The sequence below is a fragment of the Leptodactylus fuscus genome, chromosome 11, assembly GCF_031893055.1.
Source record: "Leptodactylus fuscus isolate aLepFus1 chromosome 11, aLepFus1.hap2, whole genome shotgun sequence".
In the NCBI taxonomy this organism is placed as follows: domain Eukaryota; kingdom Metazoa; phylum Chordata; class Amphibia; order Anura; family Leptodactylidae; genus Leptodactylus; species Leptodactylus fuscus.
The window spans coordinates 58,478,213-58,497,948 of NC_134275.1; the positions used below are offsets into that span (position 1 = coordinate 58,478,213).

At 42.0% G+C, this 19,736-nt stretch overlaps 1 protein-coding gene across 3 annotated transcripts in view; it reads left to right on the forward strand.

The window, feature by feature from the left end:
• Nucleotides 1-17,634, forward strand: part of HDX (highly divergent homeobox) — a 35,583-nt gene extending 17,949 nt beyond the window's left edge. For 2 of the 3 annotated variants that reach the window (XM_075261058.1, XM_075261060.1), the window contains 4 exons: nucleotides 2,003-2,085; nucleotides 8,643-8,726; nucleotides 15,664-15,786; nucleotides 17,349-17,634. In XM_075261058.1, coding sequence (XP_075117159.1) covers nucleotides 2,003-2,085; nucleotides 8,643-8,726; nucleotides 15,664-15,786; nucleotides 17,349-17,474 — 416 coding nt within the window. In that variant the 3' untranslated portion in view covers nucleotides 17,475-17,634. The remainder of the gene's footprint in view (nucleotides 1-2,002; nucleotides 2,086-8,642; nucleotides 8,727-15,663; nucleotides 15,787-17,348) is intronic. The other variant, XM_075261059.1, reaches the window with a different exon arrangement.
• The last annotated feature ends 2,102 nt before the right edge of the window (nucleotides 17,635-19,736 follow it).

Below are 19,736 nucleotides of genomic sequence, written 5' to 3' on the forward strand. Positions count from 1 at the left end.
GCACTGGTGATGTCACAGTGAGAGGTGGGGTCATATGCTGAGCACTGGTGATGTCACAGTGAGAGGTGGGGTCATATGCTGAGCACTGGTGATGTCACAGTGAGAGGTGGGGTCATATGGTGAGCACTGGTGATGTCACAGTGAGAGGTGGGGTTATATAGTGAGCACTGGTGATGTCACAGTGAGAGGTGGGGTCATATGCTGAGCACTGGTGATGTCACAGTGAGAGGTGGGGTTATATAGTGAGCACTGGTGATGTCACAGTGAGAGGTGGGGTCATATGCTGAGCACTGGTGATGTCACAGTGAGAGGTGGGGTCATATGCTGAGCACTGGTGATGTCACAGTGAGAGGTGGGGTCATATGGTGAGCACTGGTGATGTCACAGTGAGAGGTGGGGTCATATGGTGAGCACTGGTGATGTCACAGTGAGAGGTGGGGTCATATGCTGAGCACTGGTGATGTCACAGTGAGAGGTGGGGTCATATGGTGAGCACTAGTGACGTCCCAGTGAGAGGTGGGGTCATATGCTGAGCATTGGTGATGTCACAGTGAGAGGTGGGGTCATATGCTGAGCATTGGTGATGTCACAGTGAGAGGTGGGGTCATATGCTGAGCACTGGTGATGTCACAGTGAGAGGTGGGGTCATATGCTGAGCACTGGTGATGTCACAGTGAGAGGTGGGGCATATGCTGAGCACTGGTGATGTCACAGTTAGAGGTGGGGTCATATGCTGAGCACTGGTGATGTCACAGTGAGAGGTGGGGTCATATGCTGGGCACTGGTGATGTCACAGTGAGAGGTGGGGCATATGCTGAGCACTGGTGATGTCACAGTGAGAGGTGGGGTCATATGCTGAGCACTGGTGATATACTGTAATAATGATGTTGATATAATGAATATTGAGAAGGGGTTTAATGATGTCACTTTCTCAAGTTCTTCACACTTGTTGACTTAAGGGTTTATTGTTGAGAGAGAAACAACGAAGTGTCTCATAAAGTGATGTAAACATTTTGGGTTTTTTTCTCCACACAGAGGAGTGCCAGACATTGCTCAGGATTTATGCTTTGGATGTGCGGACTCCACATTTCTGTGTCCTCCCACAATCCCTTGCACTCCAGCTATCCCCTAGTTTATTCTGATTTTCTTGAATAGAATTCGAGGACCGCAGTGAAGACTGACAATGAAAGAGTAGGAAATAGAGAATATTTATCTAATTCTTTCTAACAGTGTTGTGTTAGAGATCTAACAGCAGCTTCTGATCACAGAACTAAGGATATTTCTGAGATGAGAGCTCCTTTGTGCCTCGGCGTTTCCTTGATGTGACTGACAGCAGTAACTGAGGTGTCACTGCACACTCCAGGGGACTTCTCTGCAGATTTCTCTTGTGTTGTGCACATGTGTCACACCTTGTTTCAGCGCAGCATCTTTCATCCTGCTCATCCTCCTCCTCCTCCCCCCCCCCCCCCCGCTCTGCTTCTTGCTGTTTACAGTGGCGGCTAAATGTCTTTCCTGTTAAAGCGGCAGGATACATGTGAAAAACGGCGCTGATATCATAGCTATCATATGGTGGCGGCGACAATCCTGTGTACGCTGTAATACATATATAAAATGTGTGGCCGGGCTTAAAGGGTTGTTCTGTTTTATGTAAATAAAGTTAGTATAATATAAATACATAGAATAAATAAACAGCTGAGGGTTCGTTACAGTGTATCAGACAATTTAGGCTCTAACCTATACTGATACAATGAAGTGTTAGGCTCAGTTCACATTAGTGTTCGGGCATCCATTCCGGGAGTCCGCTTTAGGACCCCCCGAACTGAAATCTATATGTATTAAAAAGTGGTTACATGGGAAACCCACAGACCCGCATGAAACATGCGGATTTCCCGAACCGAAACCCGCACGTTGATGTGAATCGGGCCTAAGATCAGAGAGGGATTGCCAGCTTTCATGGATGATAGGAGTCATACTTAAAATTTTCACTGCTTTTGTTCTGCAGCAGATGATGTCCACGAGGTCGGACGAAATGAAGACATTACCATCAAGGAAGACAGTCAGGATATGGTGCCTCCACACAATGTGGTGAGTAGTGCATTGGACTCACGGTCAGATACAAGCTTATGTTTATTAATCCCTTAAAGGGATACTCCAGTCACACACCTGCAGCAGCTGTCTGCAGTCAGTGTTCAACCCCTTACCCCCCTTTCACATCTGCATTGGTATTCCATTCAGGGGAGTCTGCATGGGGACACACTGAACGGACTATCTAATGCATTTGCAAGCGCTGTGCAGTAAAAGCACACGGACCCCATAGACTATAATGAGGTCCATGTGTTTACCACCAAATCTCCATACAGAACATGCGGCAGGAAAGTAGATTGTGAAGTACTTTTCTGTCTGCATGTTCGCTGTGGAGATCTCGCAGCAAGCATATGGACCCTAATATAGTCTATGGGGTCCATGTGCTTTCACTGCACACAGCTTGCAAATGCGTTCGGAATTCCGTCCGGGGGGTCCCCTGCAGACTCTTCCGAACGGATTACCAATGTAGATGTGAACGAGGGGTTAGATGCCTTGTCAGTAGTTACAACAATGATATTTTCTCATTGATAACCACAGCAGAGTCATATTAGTGAGTGGGATGTCTACCACCATCTTTGCCTACCCATTAGATCCTGCCAAAGGCAGAGTCTAACAGTTTAACTCTCTAATCTTATGCTGTAACTGAATAAAAATATAGTTAATAAAAAAAAATTATTTGTTTTTTGTAAATATTCAAAATAAAATGCAAATCTTTAACCTTTTCGCTGCCAAGGGTCTCTGGAAATTTTGCACCTCCAGTAGCCAGAGCAATTTTCACAGTTTTGAGATGGACAAATCAAACCTAAATTGCAACATTAAAAAAGCATCCAACCCCCCCATACCTATATATTTTCTTAAAGTAGACAGCTGCAGCATTGTCAGAATGCCACTTGGTACTTTATACGAACAGGCACCTTCATGCAATTTTGATTTAAAGTGAATGTTTTATGAAAAAATGCAAATAAATGTATATTAGTTGTTAAAAGCGGAAACCAAACAAAAAATTAAATGCACCAAACCTCCTAAAAATAAGAGTTCAACATGTGCAGAGTTCATACATATCACTATGGCCTGAACCCACATGCACGTGTCTTCAGAAAATCGCTAGAACTGGAAGGAACAAAAATCTGCTTTGAAGCTGGAAATGTTAAAAAATTATCATCCTATAAAATGTAGTGATACACACCATGAAAAGTAAGTGAACCCCTAAACCCTATATATTTTTTGAAAGTAGACAACCTGAAGATTACAAATGTCTTAATGGGTCATCGATAGCCACATCCACCTTTATGCAACTTTGCGACCAACACAAATAATTTTTTGAAAAAATACGCTAAAACACATATTTGCACCTAAAACTCATGTTCAATCTCACATTCATATACAAAATACTTTTAAAATAATAGCTTAAGGTGTATACAGTGTGTAAATATACTATATGTACCGCAAACATCAACTACAACAAGAGCTCGGACTCCCAAAAACACGAATACAGAAGACAAGCAGGATTTTTCTGTTGTTCACTAATATGTTAAAAAGCTATACTGCACCTACCAAACTGTGACTGTGATACCAAAATCTAACTTTTTTCAGAGTACACAGCATACCGTATATAAAAACACAATTTAATAGTTTATATATACAAGCACCTTCATTCAACTTTGCGGCAAACAGAGATTGCTAGCAAAAATTGCGCAAAATTTCAAATTTGCCACTAAAGTGCGGCTCAAGAAATCCCTTTCTGCAAACATAATGTACTGTCCATAAAACTGCAATATGTGAGGAGTTTATACATACCAAACATGTATATATTTACAGGAGCGGGTGTTAAAGAATCGCCAAAATCGCAGAAATGCGCCATCCCATTTTGTACATGCAAATTAAATAGGACTTTACATAAAAATGTTATTTTCCATCCCCCTATAATAATTTTAGCAATCTATACGTTCATCTCTAGTGATAATCGTTATTACTATTATTTTAGTGTGTAGCGGACATCACTAGAGACGTATTTTACTGTAGAAAGCTCAGGTATAGACAGGACAGGGATTGGGTGAAATGTAAACTTTATTTGCGACTTTATGTATATGTTGTGTGAGTGTTTGGTGCGACTTTTTTTTTTTTTGCGCTACGACCTGGACAATGGTAAATGCCTGGGTCACAGCGCCAATAAACTTCCTGGTTATGTTCAGGAGGTATAACATAAGAATACCCCACTAGTAAAACTCAGGGGGGAATTACATTATAACTGTATGTGACAATCAGAGACAAATGTATAGTATACGCTCTGATTGGCAGGAGAAGGGTTAATAGGGACAATAGAGTCCCTGCCACCCCCCTCCTGCTGTCACATACAAGTTATGAAATATGAAAAAAAACAAAAAAACTTTTCAAGTCTTCAGTAGGTGATACCTTTTTTAATGGCTAACTCATAATGATGACAGAATATGACGTTTCGAAGCTTCCTCTGAGCTCCTTCTTCAGATATAACTAAAAACACTTTCTAGAGGCTGCATATTTATAACTGGACATAGGGGTAGGGTTACAGGAGGGAGGGGGGAAGAGGCTTATTACTATATACTTATAACAACAAACAATCAATTGCCAGATCCCAGGTTATCTTAATGGCTGTCTTAATGATTTGTATAAAAAGACATAAACCCACGTGAGACGTTAATTCCATTGTCCAGCGTCTGGAATAGGGTCATGGCCTTGTACTCATAAATCAGTCGCTGTTTCCTTGATTTAAAGTTCCCTTTTTAAGATCAAGATTTTCATGTCATTGATGATGCTGTGGTCTTCCTGGCAGAAGTGTTTTGGCACGGGAAGATCAGTTCTCTGTTGGTTGATTGTATGGCGATGTGAATTAATTCTCATTCTGAGTTTCTGTCCGGTCTCTCCAACATACAGATTTTCAGTGGAACATTTGGTGCAAATGATCAAATACACAACATTAGGTGTGTTACAGGTGAACACACCTGGGATTTTATATTCCCTGTTAGAGTTTGGTATCTCTATCCTGTCAGTGGTCAGTATGTGCAGGCAGGTCTTGCACCTCTTCTGTCCACATGGAGATGTTCCTTTGTTATTTGGAGGTAACAGAGAGCTGCTAATAATCATATTCCTGAGGTTTGGTGGTTGTCTGTAGCACAGGAGAGCGGGGTCTGAAAATATGGATTTTAGACGGTGGTCTTTTTGCAGTAGTGGATGTAATTTGCGTGTGATTCCTCTCAGCGTCTCCAGGTGGGGGTTGTATGTGACGACCAGGGGCACCCGATTGTTCTCCTGTTTGGTATTGTATTTTAATAACTCTGATCTTGGTATTCTGGTGGCTCTGGTGATTTGGTTATCAACTGATCTTGGATGGTAACCCTGCCTCAAGAATGTGTTTTTGAGGCCCCCAAGGTGTACGTCTCTATCTGCAGGGTTTGAACATATGCAATGGTATCTGATGGCCTGGCTGTATACAATGGAGTTTTTTATGTGTTTCGGATGAAAGCTATCCCATCTTAGGTAGGTAGGGCGGTCAATTGGTTTCCGATACAGCGATGTCTCAATTTTGTTGTCCTGTATCTTGATGACTGCATCCAGGAAGTTTATTTCGGAGAAGGAGTGATTGAGCGTCAGGTTGATGGTGGGATGGAACTGGTTGAATAGTTCATGGAAGGTTTTCAGCTGTTCCTCAGACCCGGTCCAAATGATTAGGATATCATCAATGAAGCGATAGTAGGCCCGAGGCCTAATGGTGCAGGTGGATAGGAAGTCACTCTCAAGCTTGGCCATGAAGAGATTAGCGTACTGTGGCGCCATTTTGCTCCCCATTGCGGTGCCGGTCTGTTGTAAATAGATGCAGTCACCAAAGGAGAAGTAATTGTGAGTGAGGATGAATTTTGTGAGTTTCACCACTGATTCAGCGTTCATACCACGCTTTTCCATGAAAAACTGGCAGGCATTTATACCGTCCTGGTGTGGGATGTTGGAGTACAGGGATTCTACATTCATGGTGGCCAGGATGGTTCCATCTGGAAGGGGACCTATAGTGGATAGTTTATTTAATAGGTCTGTGGTGTCCTGAAGGTAGCTGGCTGTATCCTTCACTAAGGGTTTAGATATCCTAATCATTTGTACCGGGTCTGAGGAACAGCTGAAAACCTTCCATGAACTATTCAACCAGTTCCATCCCACCATCAACCTGACGCTCAATCACTCCTTCTCCGAAATAAACTTCCTGGATGCAGTCATCAAGATACAGGACAACAAAATTGAGACATCGCTGTATCGGAAACCAATTGACCACCCTACCTACCTAAGATGGGATAGCTTTCATCCGAAACACATAAAGAACTCTATTGTATACAGCCAGGCCATCAGATACCATCGCATATGTTCAAACCCTGCAGACAGAGACGTACACCTTGGGGGCCTCAAAAACACATTCTTGAGGCAGGGTTACCATCCAAGATCAGTTGATAACCAAATCACCAGAGCCACCAGAATACCAAGATCGGAGTTATTAAAATACAATACCAAACAGGAGAACAATCGGGTGCCCCTGGTCGTCACATACAACCCCCACCTGGAGACGCTGAGAGGAATCACACGCAAATTACATCCACTACTGCAAAAAGACCACCGTCTAAAATCCATATTTTCAGACCCCCCTCTCCTGTGCTACAGACAACCACCAAACCTCAGGAATATGATTATTAGCAGCTCTCTGTCACCTCCAAATAACAAAGGAACATCTCCATGTGGACAGAAGAGGTGCAAGACCTGCCCGCACATACTGACCACCGACAGGATAGAGATACCAAACTCTAACAGGGAATATAAAATCCCAGGTGTGTTCACCTGTAACACACCTAATGTGGTGTATTTGATCATTTGCACCAAATGTTCCACTGAAAATCTGTATGTTGGAGAGACCGGACAGAAACTCAGAATGAGAATTAATTCACATCGCCATACAATCAAACAACAGAGAACTGATCTTCCCGTGCCAAAACACTTCTGCCAGGAAGACCACAGCATCATCAATGACATGAAAATCTTGATCTTAAAAAGGGAACTTTAAATCAAGGAAACAGCGACTGATTTATGAGTACAAGGCCATGACCCTATTCCAGACGCTGGACAATGGAATTAACATCTCACGTGGGTTTATGTCTTTTTATACAAATCATTAAGACAGCCATTAAGATAACCTGGGATCTGGCAATTGATTGTTTGTTGTTATAAGTATATAGTAATAAGCCTCTTCCCCCCTCCCTCCTGTAACCCTACCCCTATGTCCAGTTATAAATATGCAGCCTCTAGAAAGTGTTTTTAGATATATCTGAAGAAGGAGCTCAGAGGAAGCTTCGAAACGTCATATTCTGTCATCATTATGAGTTAGCCATTAAAAAAGGTATCACCTACTGAAGACTTGAAAAGTTTTTCTGTTTTTTTTTCATATTTCATAACCACTGGCTAACACGGTACCAAAACAAACATTTTCCTACATACAAGTTATGCAGAGAGTCTGATCGTTTCTCTGTCTCTCTCTCTCTCTCTCTCTCTGCTGCACTGCTCCGTGTCCCTCTTCCTTTCTTGTTAAAGATCGCAAATTGCTTGCTTAGACAGGAGGGGGGGGGACACTTTGGAGCTCTATATCTTTGGACTTCATCAACATATCTTGATGCTTTCAATTGCATTTTAAAGAGGAGAATCTCATCTTTAAAATGATATCAAGAACTCGATGATTGGATGTACAGTTTTGGAGCGATTCACTGTTGAAACGCTGTCGGGAATTGAGATCTGCAGTTGGATCTCAATGCCAAATAGTGTTTTCAACAGTGAATCACTCCAAAACTGTAAGTAAAATCATCAAGTTCCTGGTATCATTTTAAAGATGAGAGTCTCTTCTTTAAAATGCATTTTAAAGCATCAAGATATGTTGATGCAGTCCAGAGATATCGGCATTAGTAGAGAGGACGTAGTAACTACGTCCTCCACTACTGAAGTGCCACCTTGGGAGCACGTATAGCTACGTGCCTGGCAATGAAAGGGTTAAACAAAATAACACTTTTCCCATAAAAATGTTGTTAAAAAATTGCAAAAAACTTTAAAAAATATGCCTAAAACCTACGTATGTATAAATTTTATATAGATAGATAGATTATTAGATATTATTTAATTTATATAATATAATAATATATTATTTAATTTATTTTTTCTTTTCCATCTTGCTCGGGCAGTTATTTAAAATAAAATATTTTGAAAAATCCAAATCATCCCGCAAAAAACAAGCCCTCATGCAAATATGTCAACAAAAAAATAACACATTTCTGGGATGTGGCAATAAAAAACTAAATAAATTAAATTGTGGTGTCCTTAAAGGAGTTGTCCAGGATGAACTGAACCTCTCCTGGGGCATGAGGCGTATTTCTGACTACCACAGACTCCTCTGTGGTAGTCAGAATTTGGAGTCCCTGCTCAGAGCTGCAGTGACATCCTCATTTTGGGTCGGACACTAATTGATGTTTCCTGATCCCTGAAGATTTGCTTCTGTGTTCCAGAAAGTGGAAGCTCCAGAGGAGGAGATGAGCGAGAGAATCGGCAAGTTTGATGTGGAAGAGATGCGATCGCTCCTGGATTATAAGGTAACTACGCAGACTGCCCCAATTTTATTGGTTGCCATGTAAAAGGCCCTTTCGCAGTATTAGTTTTATATGTGTTCTAGGGAAAGGGGGGAGGGGTGATTTGAATTTTTTTATACTTTATTATTTATTTTTTTTACTTAATTTTTTTTTTTTTTGCATTTATTACACCCCCAGGGGGTCTGATCACTAATGCAATGCATTACAATACTAATGCATTGCAATACATTGCAAAAATCGTCATTTCTTTTGCAGGCTGCATAGAACAGCCTGCAAAAGAAAAGCACTGCAGCCGGGGAGCCTTTACAAGAATCCCCGGACGCAGGCAGGAGCGTGGACCTGAAGGAAGACCTCTGCCGCCGGACCTGAAGGGGAACTGTGGATGGCCACCGGCAAAAGCGCTGATGGGAATCCTCGTCTGCCTGGATTTCCCCTCAGCGTTTCTGCTGACGGCCGGCTTTTTGTTTGCATGCCGAGGTCTTCAGGTACGTGCTCCTGCCGGGGATCTCTCCTTCAGCTCCGGTGGCCGAGGTACACGCTCCTGCTGGCAGCCGGGGATCACCCCAGCGCTTCAGGGCCGCATTTGAGAGGGGCATGGCGGCATCTCCACTGTAACTCCGCCATTACCACTGTAAGAGTTACAGTGGAGGTGCCGATTCTAATGGCGACCGCTCTGGAGCAGAGCGGTCGCCATTATAGCTACAGACTACGCAGCACAGACCCGGCATCCAGACACCGGGGCGGGTGTCGGGCCCACAGCATCGCCATGGCGATGCTGTTCATCACAAACTACATAAGTACTTACGTTACTTCTACTAGAAGGCCCCGGTACTTCTGCCAGGAGCGTGGCGATGCTGCGGCCCGGCACCAACCCCCATGTCTGTATGCCGGGTCTGTAACTACGGTATTACCGTAATGACCCGAATATAAGCCGAGGCAGACTTTTTCAGCCCAAAAACTGAGCTGAAAAACTCGGCTTATACTCGAGTATATACGATACTTTGACACAAAATTGCGGCCGATATATTGTTTTGTGATAGCCGGTAATAATTTTATCGTGTTTAGCAGCAAAAGTTGAGCTAGTATGTCAAATTTCAGCATCATAGCCAGTATAGAACTCTAATGGCTATGTGCCAAAGTTTGCAAAATTCTCTTAGCTGAAGCCGCGGTCTTGGTGGAACCTCCAGTGAAAGGTCAACAGTGCCCCAGGTATTTGATATCTGGCCCTAAAAATTTACAGAACCTCGTTTCAAACATACATGTACAGCCTTATAAATTTTCAGCAAAATCGGAGAAGGTCGAGTGGGGCCGATTTTAAAAACTGGTCCACTTGATGTGGAATGACCCAATGATACAAAATACTAAAGTTGATAGGCATGTCAAGTGAAAGTAATGGCCATTGGGTGATGTTACCTGCAGAGCGTCATGTCCTCACCATTATAAATGTTAGCTGAGCATTAACCCTTTGTCTGAAGAACACGTCACCTGCCTTAAAAGGGTTGTCCAGGATAATTTGAAATCTCTACACTAGTCTAGACACCCTCCCCCATCCTACTTTCTAATTAACATTGGTAATAAAAAATGTATAGTTACCTATATCCCAAGGGACATTTTCTGATTATCCAGTGACAATCCGTTTCCCCATTTCTGGAAACGGATCATCCCTACTACTGGCGTTAACCTTGTCTGAGAAGAGCCAAACCAGAGTGGATTTATAATGGTACGGTCCGGATTCCCTGCAGGCAGACTGCAATGTGTGAAGATCATACTCAGGACACTTAACATCTTGTACTTTTATAGCCGGGATTATGGGATTATGATGTCGCCGGCGCGGTATATATTTACGTTTCTTCTAGTGTTAATTAAAATATAATTCTTCTTTCAACAACCTCTTGTTTTACGCTGCTTGTGTTGCTGATCGGCTCCTTTGTGTTTTGCCTTACTTACTATGTTCTATTGTTGGGTTAAACATATTTTATACTCCAGACATAACTAAAGCTACAAGCACAATGGCAGGGGTTTAACTCAAGTCTTAACTTACTCCACTTCTCAGATATTCCATGTTGTAGACCATTGTACAGCTTGGCTCACTAGGGTTCAGGTTTCTGTCCTTGGGTTCCGCTTAGGGACCCAAAAGACTGAAACCCTATCTACTTAAAAAGCAGATACCCCCTCATGTCTCACAACACAATTTTTATTTACTTATTTATTTATTTATTTGATGTTTCCTGATTTACACTTAAGAGGAAAAAATTGGTCTTGGGATAAAATCTCTGAGACCTGGTCTTATAGCTGCTGCTTTGGGTATGATTGGGCTACGGTATTCCTGGGCTCCAGGCTGCTGGGCGTTTTTCTGATGAAATTTTTACATAATGAGCGTTCAAGGAGAATCTGTTTTCATTCCTTGTTAAACCAAGTGAAATGGAAGCCATGGAAACAGCAGAGAAATCTGAGCTGCCAGCCTGCTGATGGGGTGGTGAAATCTCCTCCATAATGCCACCGCAAGCTCCTGGTCGCTCGTCGTGAAATGCCAGCGAGCTCAAAGTGACTCATTACAGGTTCAGATAGCAAAGGAAACAGAGACACAAAACCTGTCAATGACCCAATAGAATCCTCTGTTACCTGTTCTAACCCATCATAACAATATTATTGACAAACTCCAGTATATATATGCATATTGTATACCGTCATAAGTCAGGAAGGAGCAGGAGTTAACATATTAACTTCTAAAATATAACTACTATAATCCTGCTCCTATGTACAAGAATATAACTACTATAATACTGCTCCTATGTACAAGAATATAACTACTATAATACTGCTCCTATGTACAAGAATATAACTACTATAATACTGCTCCTATGTACAAGGATATAACTACTATAATACTGCCCCTATGTACAAGAATATAACTACTATAATACTGCTCCTATGTACAAGAATATAACTACTATAATACTGCTCCTATGTACAAGGATATAACTACTATAATACTGCTCCTATGTACAAGAATATAACTACTATAATACTACTCCTATGTACAAGAATATAACTACTATAATACTACTCCTATGTACAAGAATATAACTACTATAATACTACTCCTATGTACAAGAATATAACTACTATAATACTGCTCCTATGTACAAGAATATAACTACTATAATACTGCTCCTATGTACAAGGATATAACTACTATAATACTGCTCCTATGTACAAGAATATAACTACTATAATACTACTCCTATGTACAAGAATATAACTACTATAATACTGCTCCTATGTACAAGAATATAACTACTATAATACTGCTCCTATGTACAAGGATATAACTACTATAATACTGCTCCTATGTACAAGAATATAACTACTATAATACTGCTCCTATGTACAAGAATATAACTACTGTAATACTGCTCCTATGTACAAGAATATAACTACTATAATTCGGCTCCTATGTACAAGAATATAACTACTATAATACTGCTCCTATGTACAGGAATATAACTACTATAATACTACCTCCTATGTACAAGAATATAACTACTATAATACTACTCCTATGTACAAGAATATAACTACTATAATACTGCTCCTATATACAAGAATATAACTACTATAATACTACCTCCTATGTACAAGAATATAACTACTATAATACTACCCTATGTACAAGAATATAACTACTATAATACTGCTCCTATGTACAAGAACATAACTACTATAATACTACTCCTATGTACAAGAATATAACTACTATAATACTGCTCCTATGTACAAGAACATAACTACTATAATACTACCCTATGTACAAGAATATAACTACTATAATACTGCTCCTATGTACAAGAATATAACTACTATAATACTACTCCTATGTACAAGAATATAACTACTATAATACTGCTCCTATATACAAGAATATAACTACTATAATACTACCTCCTATGTACAAGAATATAACTACTATAATACTACCCTATGTACAAGAATATAACTACTATAATACTGCTCCTATGTACAAGAACATAACTACTATAATACTACTCCTATGTACAAGAATATAACTACTATAATACTGCTCCTATGTACAAGAACATAACTACTATAATACTACCCTATGTACAAGAATATAACTACTATAATACTGCTCCTATGTACAAGAATATAACTACTATAATACTGCTCCTATGTACAAGAATATAACTACTATAATACTACCCTATGTACAAGAATATAACTACTATAATACTGCTCCTATGTACAAGAACATAACTACTATAATACTACCTCCTATGTACAAGAATATAACTACTATAATACTACCCTATGTACAAGAATATAACTGCTATAATACTGCTCCTATGTACAAGAACATAACTACTATAATACTACCTCCTATGTACAAGAATATAACTACTATAATACTGCTTCTATGTACAAGAATATAACTACTATAATACTGCTCCTATGTACAAGAATATAACTACTATAATACGGCTCCTATGTACAAGAATATAACTACTATAATACTGCTCCTATGTACAAGAATATAACTACTATAATACTGCTCCTATGTACAAGAATATAACTACTATAATACTACCTCCTATGTACAAGAATATAACTACTATAATACTACTCCTATATACAAGAATATAACTACTATAATACTGCTCCTATGTACAAGAATATAACTACTATATTACTGCTCCCCTGTGTCTTGGACACGTCACACTATCTCACCATCAGTGGCGTAACTACCGCCATAGCAGCAGAGGCAGCTGCCACAGGGCCTGGGACATTAGGGGCCTGGTGACAGCCGCTACCATTATACTCGGGGGTCTTTTCGGACCCCCGAGTATAATGATTGGCGGACCGGGAAAGGTAAGGGAACGTAAAAAACACTGTTACTTACCTCTCCACGATCCTGCCAGGCATCATCCCTAGGTGACTGACGTCTCTGACGTCACATGAACCCAGCCTACGTCCCGGGTCATGTGACGTCCGACGTCATTGATGAGGGACGGCAGCAGAGAAGACCGCGTAGGAGCCGGGGACAGGTAACAAACAGTAGTTTTTTTTTATGTTTTTATTCCCCCGGGTCTACGATTATTATACTCTGGGGTCTGAAAAGACCCCAGAGTGTAATAATTGTTTATGGGTGTCCACAGTGGGACATAATACTGTGTGCAGGGGCCACTATGGGGACATAATACTGGGTGAAGGGGCCACTGCTGGGGATAATACTGTTTGCAGGGGCCACTATGGGACATAATACTGTGTGCAGGGGCCACTATGGGACATAATACTGTGTGCAGGGCCCACTATGGGACATAATACTGGGTGCAGGGGCCACTATGGGGACATAATACTGGGTGCAGGGGCCACTGCTGGGGATAATACTGTTTGCAGGGGCCACTATGAGGGATAATACTGTGTGCAGGGGCCACTATGGGGGATAATACTGTGTGCAGGGCCCACTATGGGGACATAATACTGTGTGCTGGGGCCACTATGGGGACATAATACTGGGTGCAGGGGCCACTGCTGGGGATAATACTGTGTGCAGGGGCCACTATGGGGGATAATACTGTGTGCAGGGCCCACTATGGGGACATAATACTGTGTGCAGGGGCCACTATGGGGACATAATACTGTGTGCAGGGGCCACTATGGGGACATAATACTGGGTGCAGGGGCCACTGCTGGGGATAATACTGTTTGCAGGGGCCACTATGGGGGATAATACTGTGTGCAGGGGCCACTAAGGGACATAATACTGTGTGCAGGAGCCACTATTGGGGATAGTACTGTTTGCAGGGGCCACTATGGGGGATAATACTGTGTGAAGGGGCCACTATGGGGCATAATGGAACATGCAGGAATGCGTAGGAGGGAGTCGAGGTCTTCAGCGTCGGTGTCAACAGTTCACCACGGGGCCCCACCATTCCTAGTTACTCCACTGCTTACCATATATTGTGTATATAGTTGCTCCTTGCTCCCTCTAACCCCTGGTTTTACACTTTGGCTGTTCCTTTGCTGTTCTCTTCTTATATGTGATAATGAGATTAATTGTAAATTGTTGAATATTTTCTCTGGATGGGTTTGTGGGTGATAATGATGAGATTGTGAATTTCCTGGAGAGAAATCTTTTGCCTGTGACTCTCATCTCGTTCAGTATTGGGGTCCCTTATCCACCATTCTGCCCCTATAGACTGAACCCCTCAGTGTGAATTCCCTCTAGTGAAACCATCACATGTCAATGTAATGCAGTTGTTCCAAGTAGTAATATCCAGCCTCCTGGGGCCCCTCTGCTCCCCCAATAACCCAAATAGGATTTTCTTGAGTGACGGGTAATAACTAGAGATGAGCGAGTAGTATTCGATCGAATAACATTATAGTCTATGGGAAAAAACAGGAATGTTGTTCCGGTTTCCATGGAAACCAAAGTTCGACACATTGGATCCTCCAAGTTCCGGAAGTAGCAGGACGAGGAGCACGAGGAGGTTTATAACAGGAATTTCACTGTAGACTGTAAAGCGTGATGAGATAATTCTACAGCACAGAATCTGTCAAGTGAACTATTTGGCCACTAGGTGTCAGCACTGAAACATTTCAGTGTTTTTACATGAACAGACCTGACCAAAAAAAAAAATCTTCAAGAGAAGTGACGGCATTTCTGGGCTGATAATTTAGTTATAATGAATGAATTGACAAATAAAAGAAAATTGTGGAATCAAAGAGAAGAACTGACACAGTGAGCCCTGCAGTGCAATCTACTACGGTCGACCTAATGGGACAACGGGCATAGAATATAGAGACTATTAGATGGGGATAAGATTTCTATTAGTAGCAGTCGGGTCGGTCACCAACCTTTAACCTTTTTTATGTTGTGGGTTATCTCTGTTTTTACACTAAGCATAATCTGTTAATGCAGAATGAAGAAGTGAGATACATGGAGAGCGAGCTGGAAAGATACAAGCAGAAGTATGCGGAGCTGCAATCCTTCACCAGGAACCTGATACACTCTGTGAGAACAAATGATCGGGACCAACAGCAGGTAAGAACAGAAACTACAGGCGAGCCCCGGATATATCCCTAATGTTCTGAGTCTGCTATATTCACCTTATCTTATAGGTCCCATATAGAATTAAACTGTTTACTGTACTGATCCTGAGTTATATCCTGTATTATACTCCAGAGCTGCGCTCACTATTCTGCTGGTACAGTCACTGTGTACATACATTACATTACTTATCCTGTATTATACTCCAGAGCTGTGCTCACTATTCTGCTGGTGCAGACACTGTGTACATACATTACATTACTTATCCTGTACTGATCCTGAGTTATATCCTGTATTATACTCCAGAGCTGCACTCACTATTCTGCTGGTACAGTCACTGTGTACATACATTACATTACTTATCCTGTATTATACTCCAGAGCTGTGCTCACTATTCTGCTGGTGCAGTCACTGTGTACATACATTACATTACTTATCTTGTACTGATCCTGAGTTACATCCTGTATTATACTCCAGAGCTGCGCTCACTATTCTGCTGGTACAGTCACTGTGTACATACATTACATTACTGATCCTGAGTTACATCCTGTATTATACTCCAGAGCTGCGCTCACTATTCTGCTGGTGCAGTCACTGTGTACATACATTACATTACTTATCCTGTACTGATCCTGAGTTACATCCTGGATTATACTGCAGAGCTGCGCTCACTATTCTGCTGGTACAGTCACTGTGTACATACATTACATTACTTATCCTGTACTGATCCTGAGTTACATCCTGTATTATACTCCAGAGCTGCACTCACTATTCTGCTGGTGCAGTCACTGTGTACATACATTACATTACTTATCCTGTACTGATCCTGAGTTACATCCTGTATTATACTCCAGAGCTGCACTCACTATTCTGCTGGTGCAGTCACTGTGTACATACATTACATTACTTATCCTGTACTGATCCTGAGTTACATCCTGTATTATACTCCAGAGCTGTGCTCACTATTCTGCTGGTACAGTCACTGTGTACATACATTACATTACTTATCCTGTACTGATCCTGAGTTACATCCTGTATTATACTCCAGAGCTGCGCTCACTATTCTGCTGGTACAGTCACTGTGTACATACATTACATTACTTATCCTGTAAAGATCCTGAGTTACATCCTGTATTATACTCCAGAGCTGCACTCACTATTCTGCTGGTGCAGTCACTGTGTACATACATTACATTACTTATCCTGTAAAGATCCTGAGTTACATCCTGTATTATACTCCAGAGCTGTGCTCACTATTCTGCTGGTGCAGTCACTGTGTACATACATTACATTACTTATCCTGTACTGATCCTGTGTCATGTCTTGTATTATACTATAATTTAGGTGCTGTGACCTCCCACTATTCCCTGCTCTGCAGTATTGTTATCTGGTTCTGCCTAAGCCGCCTGATACATGAGAATAGAATACTAGAACTAGAGTGAAAACTAACACACCCAGGGTGAGGAATGTGCAGATTTATAGGCCATATAGGGTCTGTAGAAAGCTGGGTAATATCTGACACCATTAATGGAGGTAATGCTTCTGTATTTGTTCAGATTCTGATCTTGGAGCCGCCTCTGGAGCTGGAGGAGATGGAGTACAGCCACACGTCTCCCGACCCTGACGATACCTCATACAGCATCTCCTCCATGTCCGAGAAGAACAACCCGGATAGTGTGTGAGTGGCCAAACCAGGCCAAGAGGACTGATGGATTTTACAAAAATGAAAAAAGAAGAAATAAAAAAAAACAAATTAAAAACCCTTAAATTATTTTCATCAAGTGGAATAGAATCTATTTTGCATCATGGAAATATAATTGCAGAGGAAATAAATGTGTAACAACCAGGAATCGACTTTTCAGATTTACACACGGATCTGGGTTTTAGGTGCAGACTCCCTGGATTCAATTGTATTTGTGACTGAGCCCTTTAAGAGTGTTCATGCTCCTATATGTCTTTCCATCCTCCTCCTCCTTTCTATGTATTTATCTGGTTCAAAGAAAGCTGGATGACAACTGAAACAACTAGTCACCTAGCTTTCTGAGAGTCTTGAATGACAAGCTTTGCCCTTATAGATCCTCCTGCAGGGGGCAGGGTTTCATCTTATAATCTCCAGTAACGTCCTTGGTCTCTGCTTTCTACGCTGCCGCAGTTTATGGTGGTTTTTCTCTATGACAACTATTTTCCCATGCCAGCGAAGATCTGCCATACTTCATGTTTGTATGGTATTCTCCGACACTGCTATAGGCTGCTAGGATTACGGATAACCTGCAATGCTGCGCTCTTTGCTCCCATGCTTTACACTACAGCTCTGCACCTATTAGGAGACTGCTATAATTGGACTCTTCAGCTTATGCTTTGTTCACATCTGCGTTCGGTGCTCAGTTCGGGGAGTCCGCGTGGGAGATCCCCCCCGAACGGAATACTGAACGCAATTGAAAGCGCTTTGCCGTGAAAGCACACAAACCCCATAGACTATAATGGGGTCCGTGTGCTGCACATGCGGGCAGGAAAGTAGATTGTGAACTACTCTCCTGTTCGCATGATCCCTGCAGAGATCTGGCGGCAAGCACATGGACCCCATTATATTCTATGGGGTCCCTGTGCTTTCACTGGCACACTGCTTACAGTTGCGTTCGGTATGCGGACTCCCACGGACGGAAAATGAACGCTGATGTGAACGAGGCCTTAGCTGCCCTGTCACAGTAGAGGTTCAGGCTGCTGCCTGTCTGCCTCCATACTTTATACTGCAGCTTTGAGGCTCAGTGCAGGCAGAGGCAGTTCCCATCTCTTTCTTAGTTTGTCCTGTGTGTTACACGCTGCAGTTTCTTTCCAGGGTTCAGGAGAATCCAGTTATTGACGACGTCATCGGTCCTTGTAATGAACATATTGGTCGTAGTGATCAGACCCTCCGGACTATTCCCTGAAAGGATCTTATCTAAAGGGATTCTCCAAATTTATTATATGCATTGTTATTTATTTCTTTATCTTCTGTATCTCCAACATATTCAGCTGCACCGTACAGAGATGTTGGGCCTTCTCTCTCCACCCACGTTCATGGAGGCGCAGAATAGGAGTTATGGTGCATAAAAAGATCTTGCGCCAAATATGCTCCAAATTGTCACCCATCAGAAACCTGATGCAAAACAAATAATAAATGACCCCCATTCATGTCAGGCCCGGGAGGAGCTGACAGTGTAAGGCCTGGTTCACATCTGCGTTCAGGCCATTCCATTCGACTATCCGCATGTGCAAGCAGAACGTTTCTCCGCATTTTCCGTGTGGAAACCAAGTAGAAACCACACGGACCCCATTATAGTCTATGAGGTCCGCGGGTTTCCTTAGGTAACCACTTCTTCCCGCCCTGTGATGACACTGAATTGTGAGGAACGCCTCCCTTGTACAAGACAATGGACGAGTACTGCCAGAAGGGGGCGTTTGTCACTGCCCAGCAATGACACTAGCCTATGAGGAACGCCCTTCTAAAATTAACAGCACCGATATCTCCAGGCCTCAGGCACAAACTGAGAAAGCTCACTGTCGGCTTTCTAGCAGTACATAAAACCGCATGTGCATAAGGACATGAAAGGCTCTCTTTATGGGGTTAATATTAACTACCACTCCGTTTCCACGTTAGGATTGTAATTATATTTTGTTACGATTTGGACCACACTGCGACAACAAATGCCAAGGTGGAGGATGTCTTAGGGATGATGGGTTGGTGGACCATGCAGCTAACACTCTGGAGCTGAGGTAGCGCCACCTACTGGATCCACCCAAAGTAAGAACTTACTAGAAGTCCATACATTCTACAAAACAATCTCCATTGAGACGAGGCGTGGGGCTCAGCAGACCGCACTGCAGGCCGCCCTCCACCACCACTGCTCTAAACATCTCATTTTTGCAAGAAACATTTAGTCGAAAATTTCCAGATATTGGGAAAA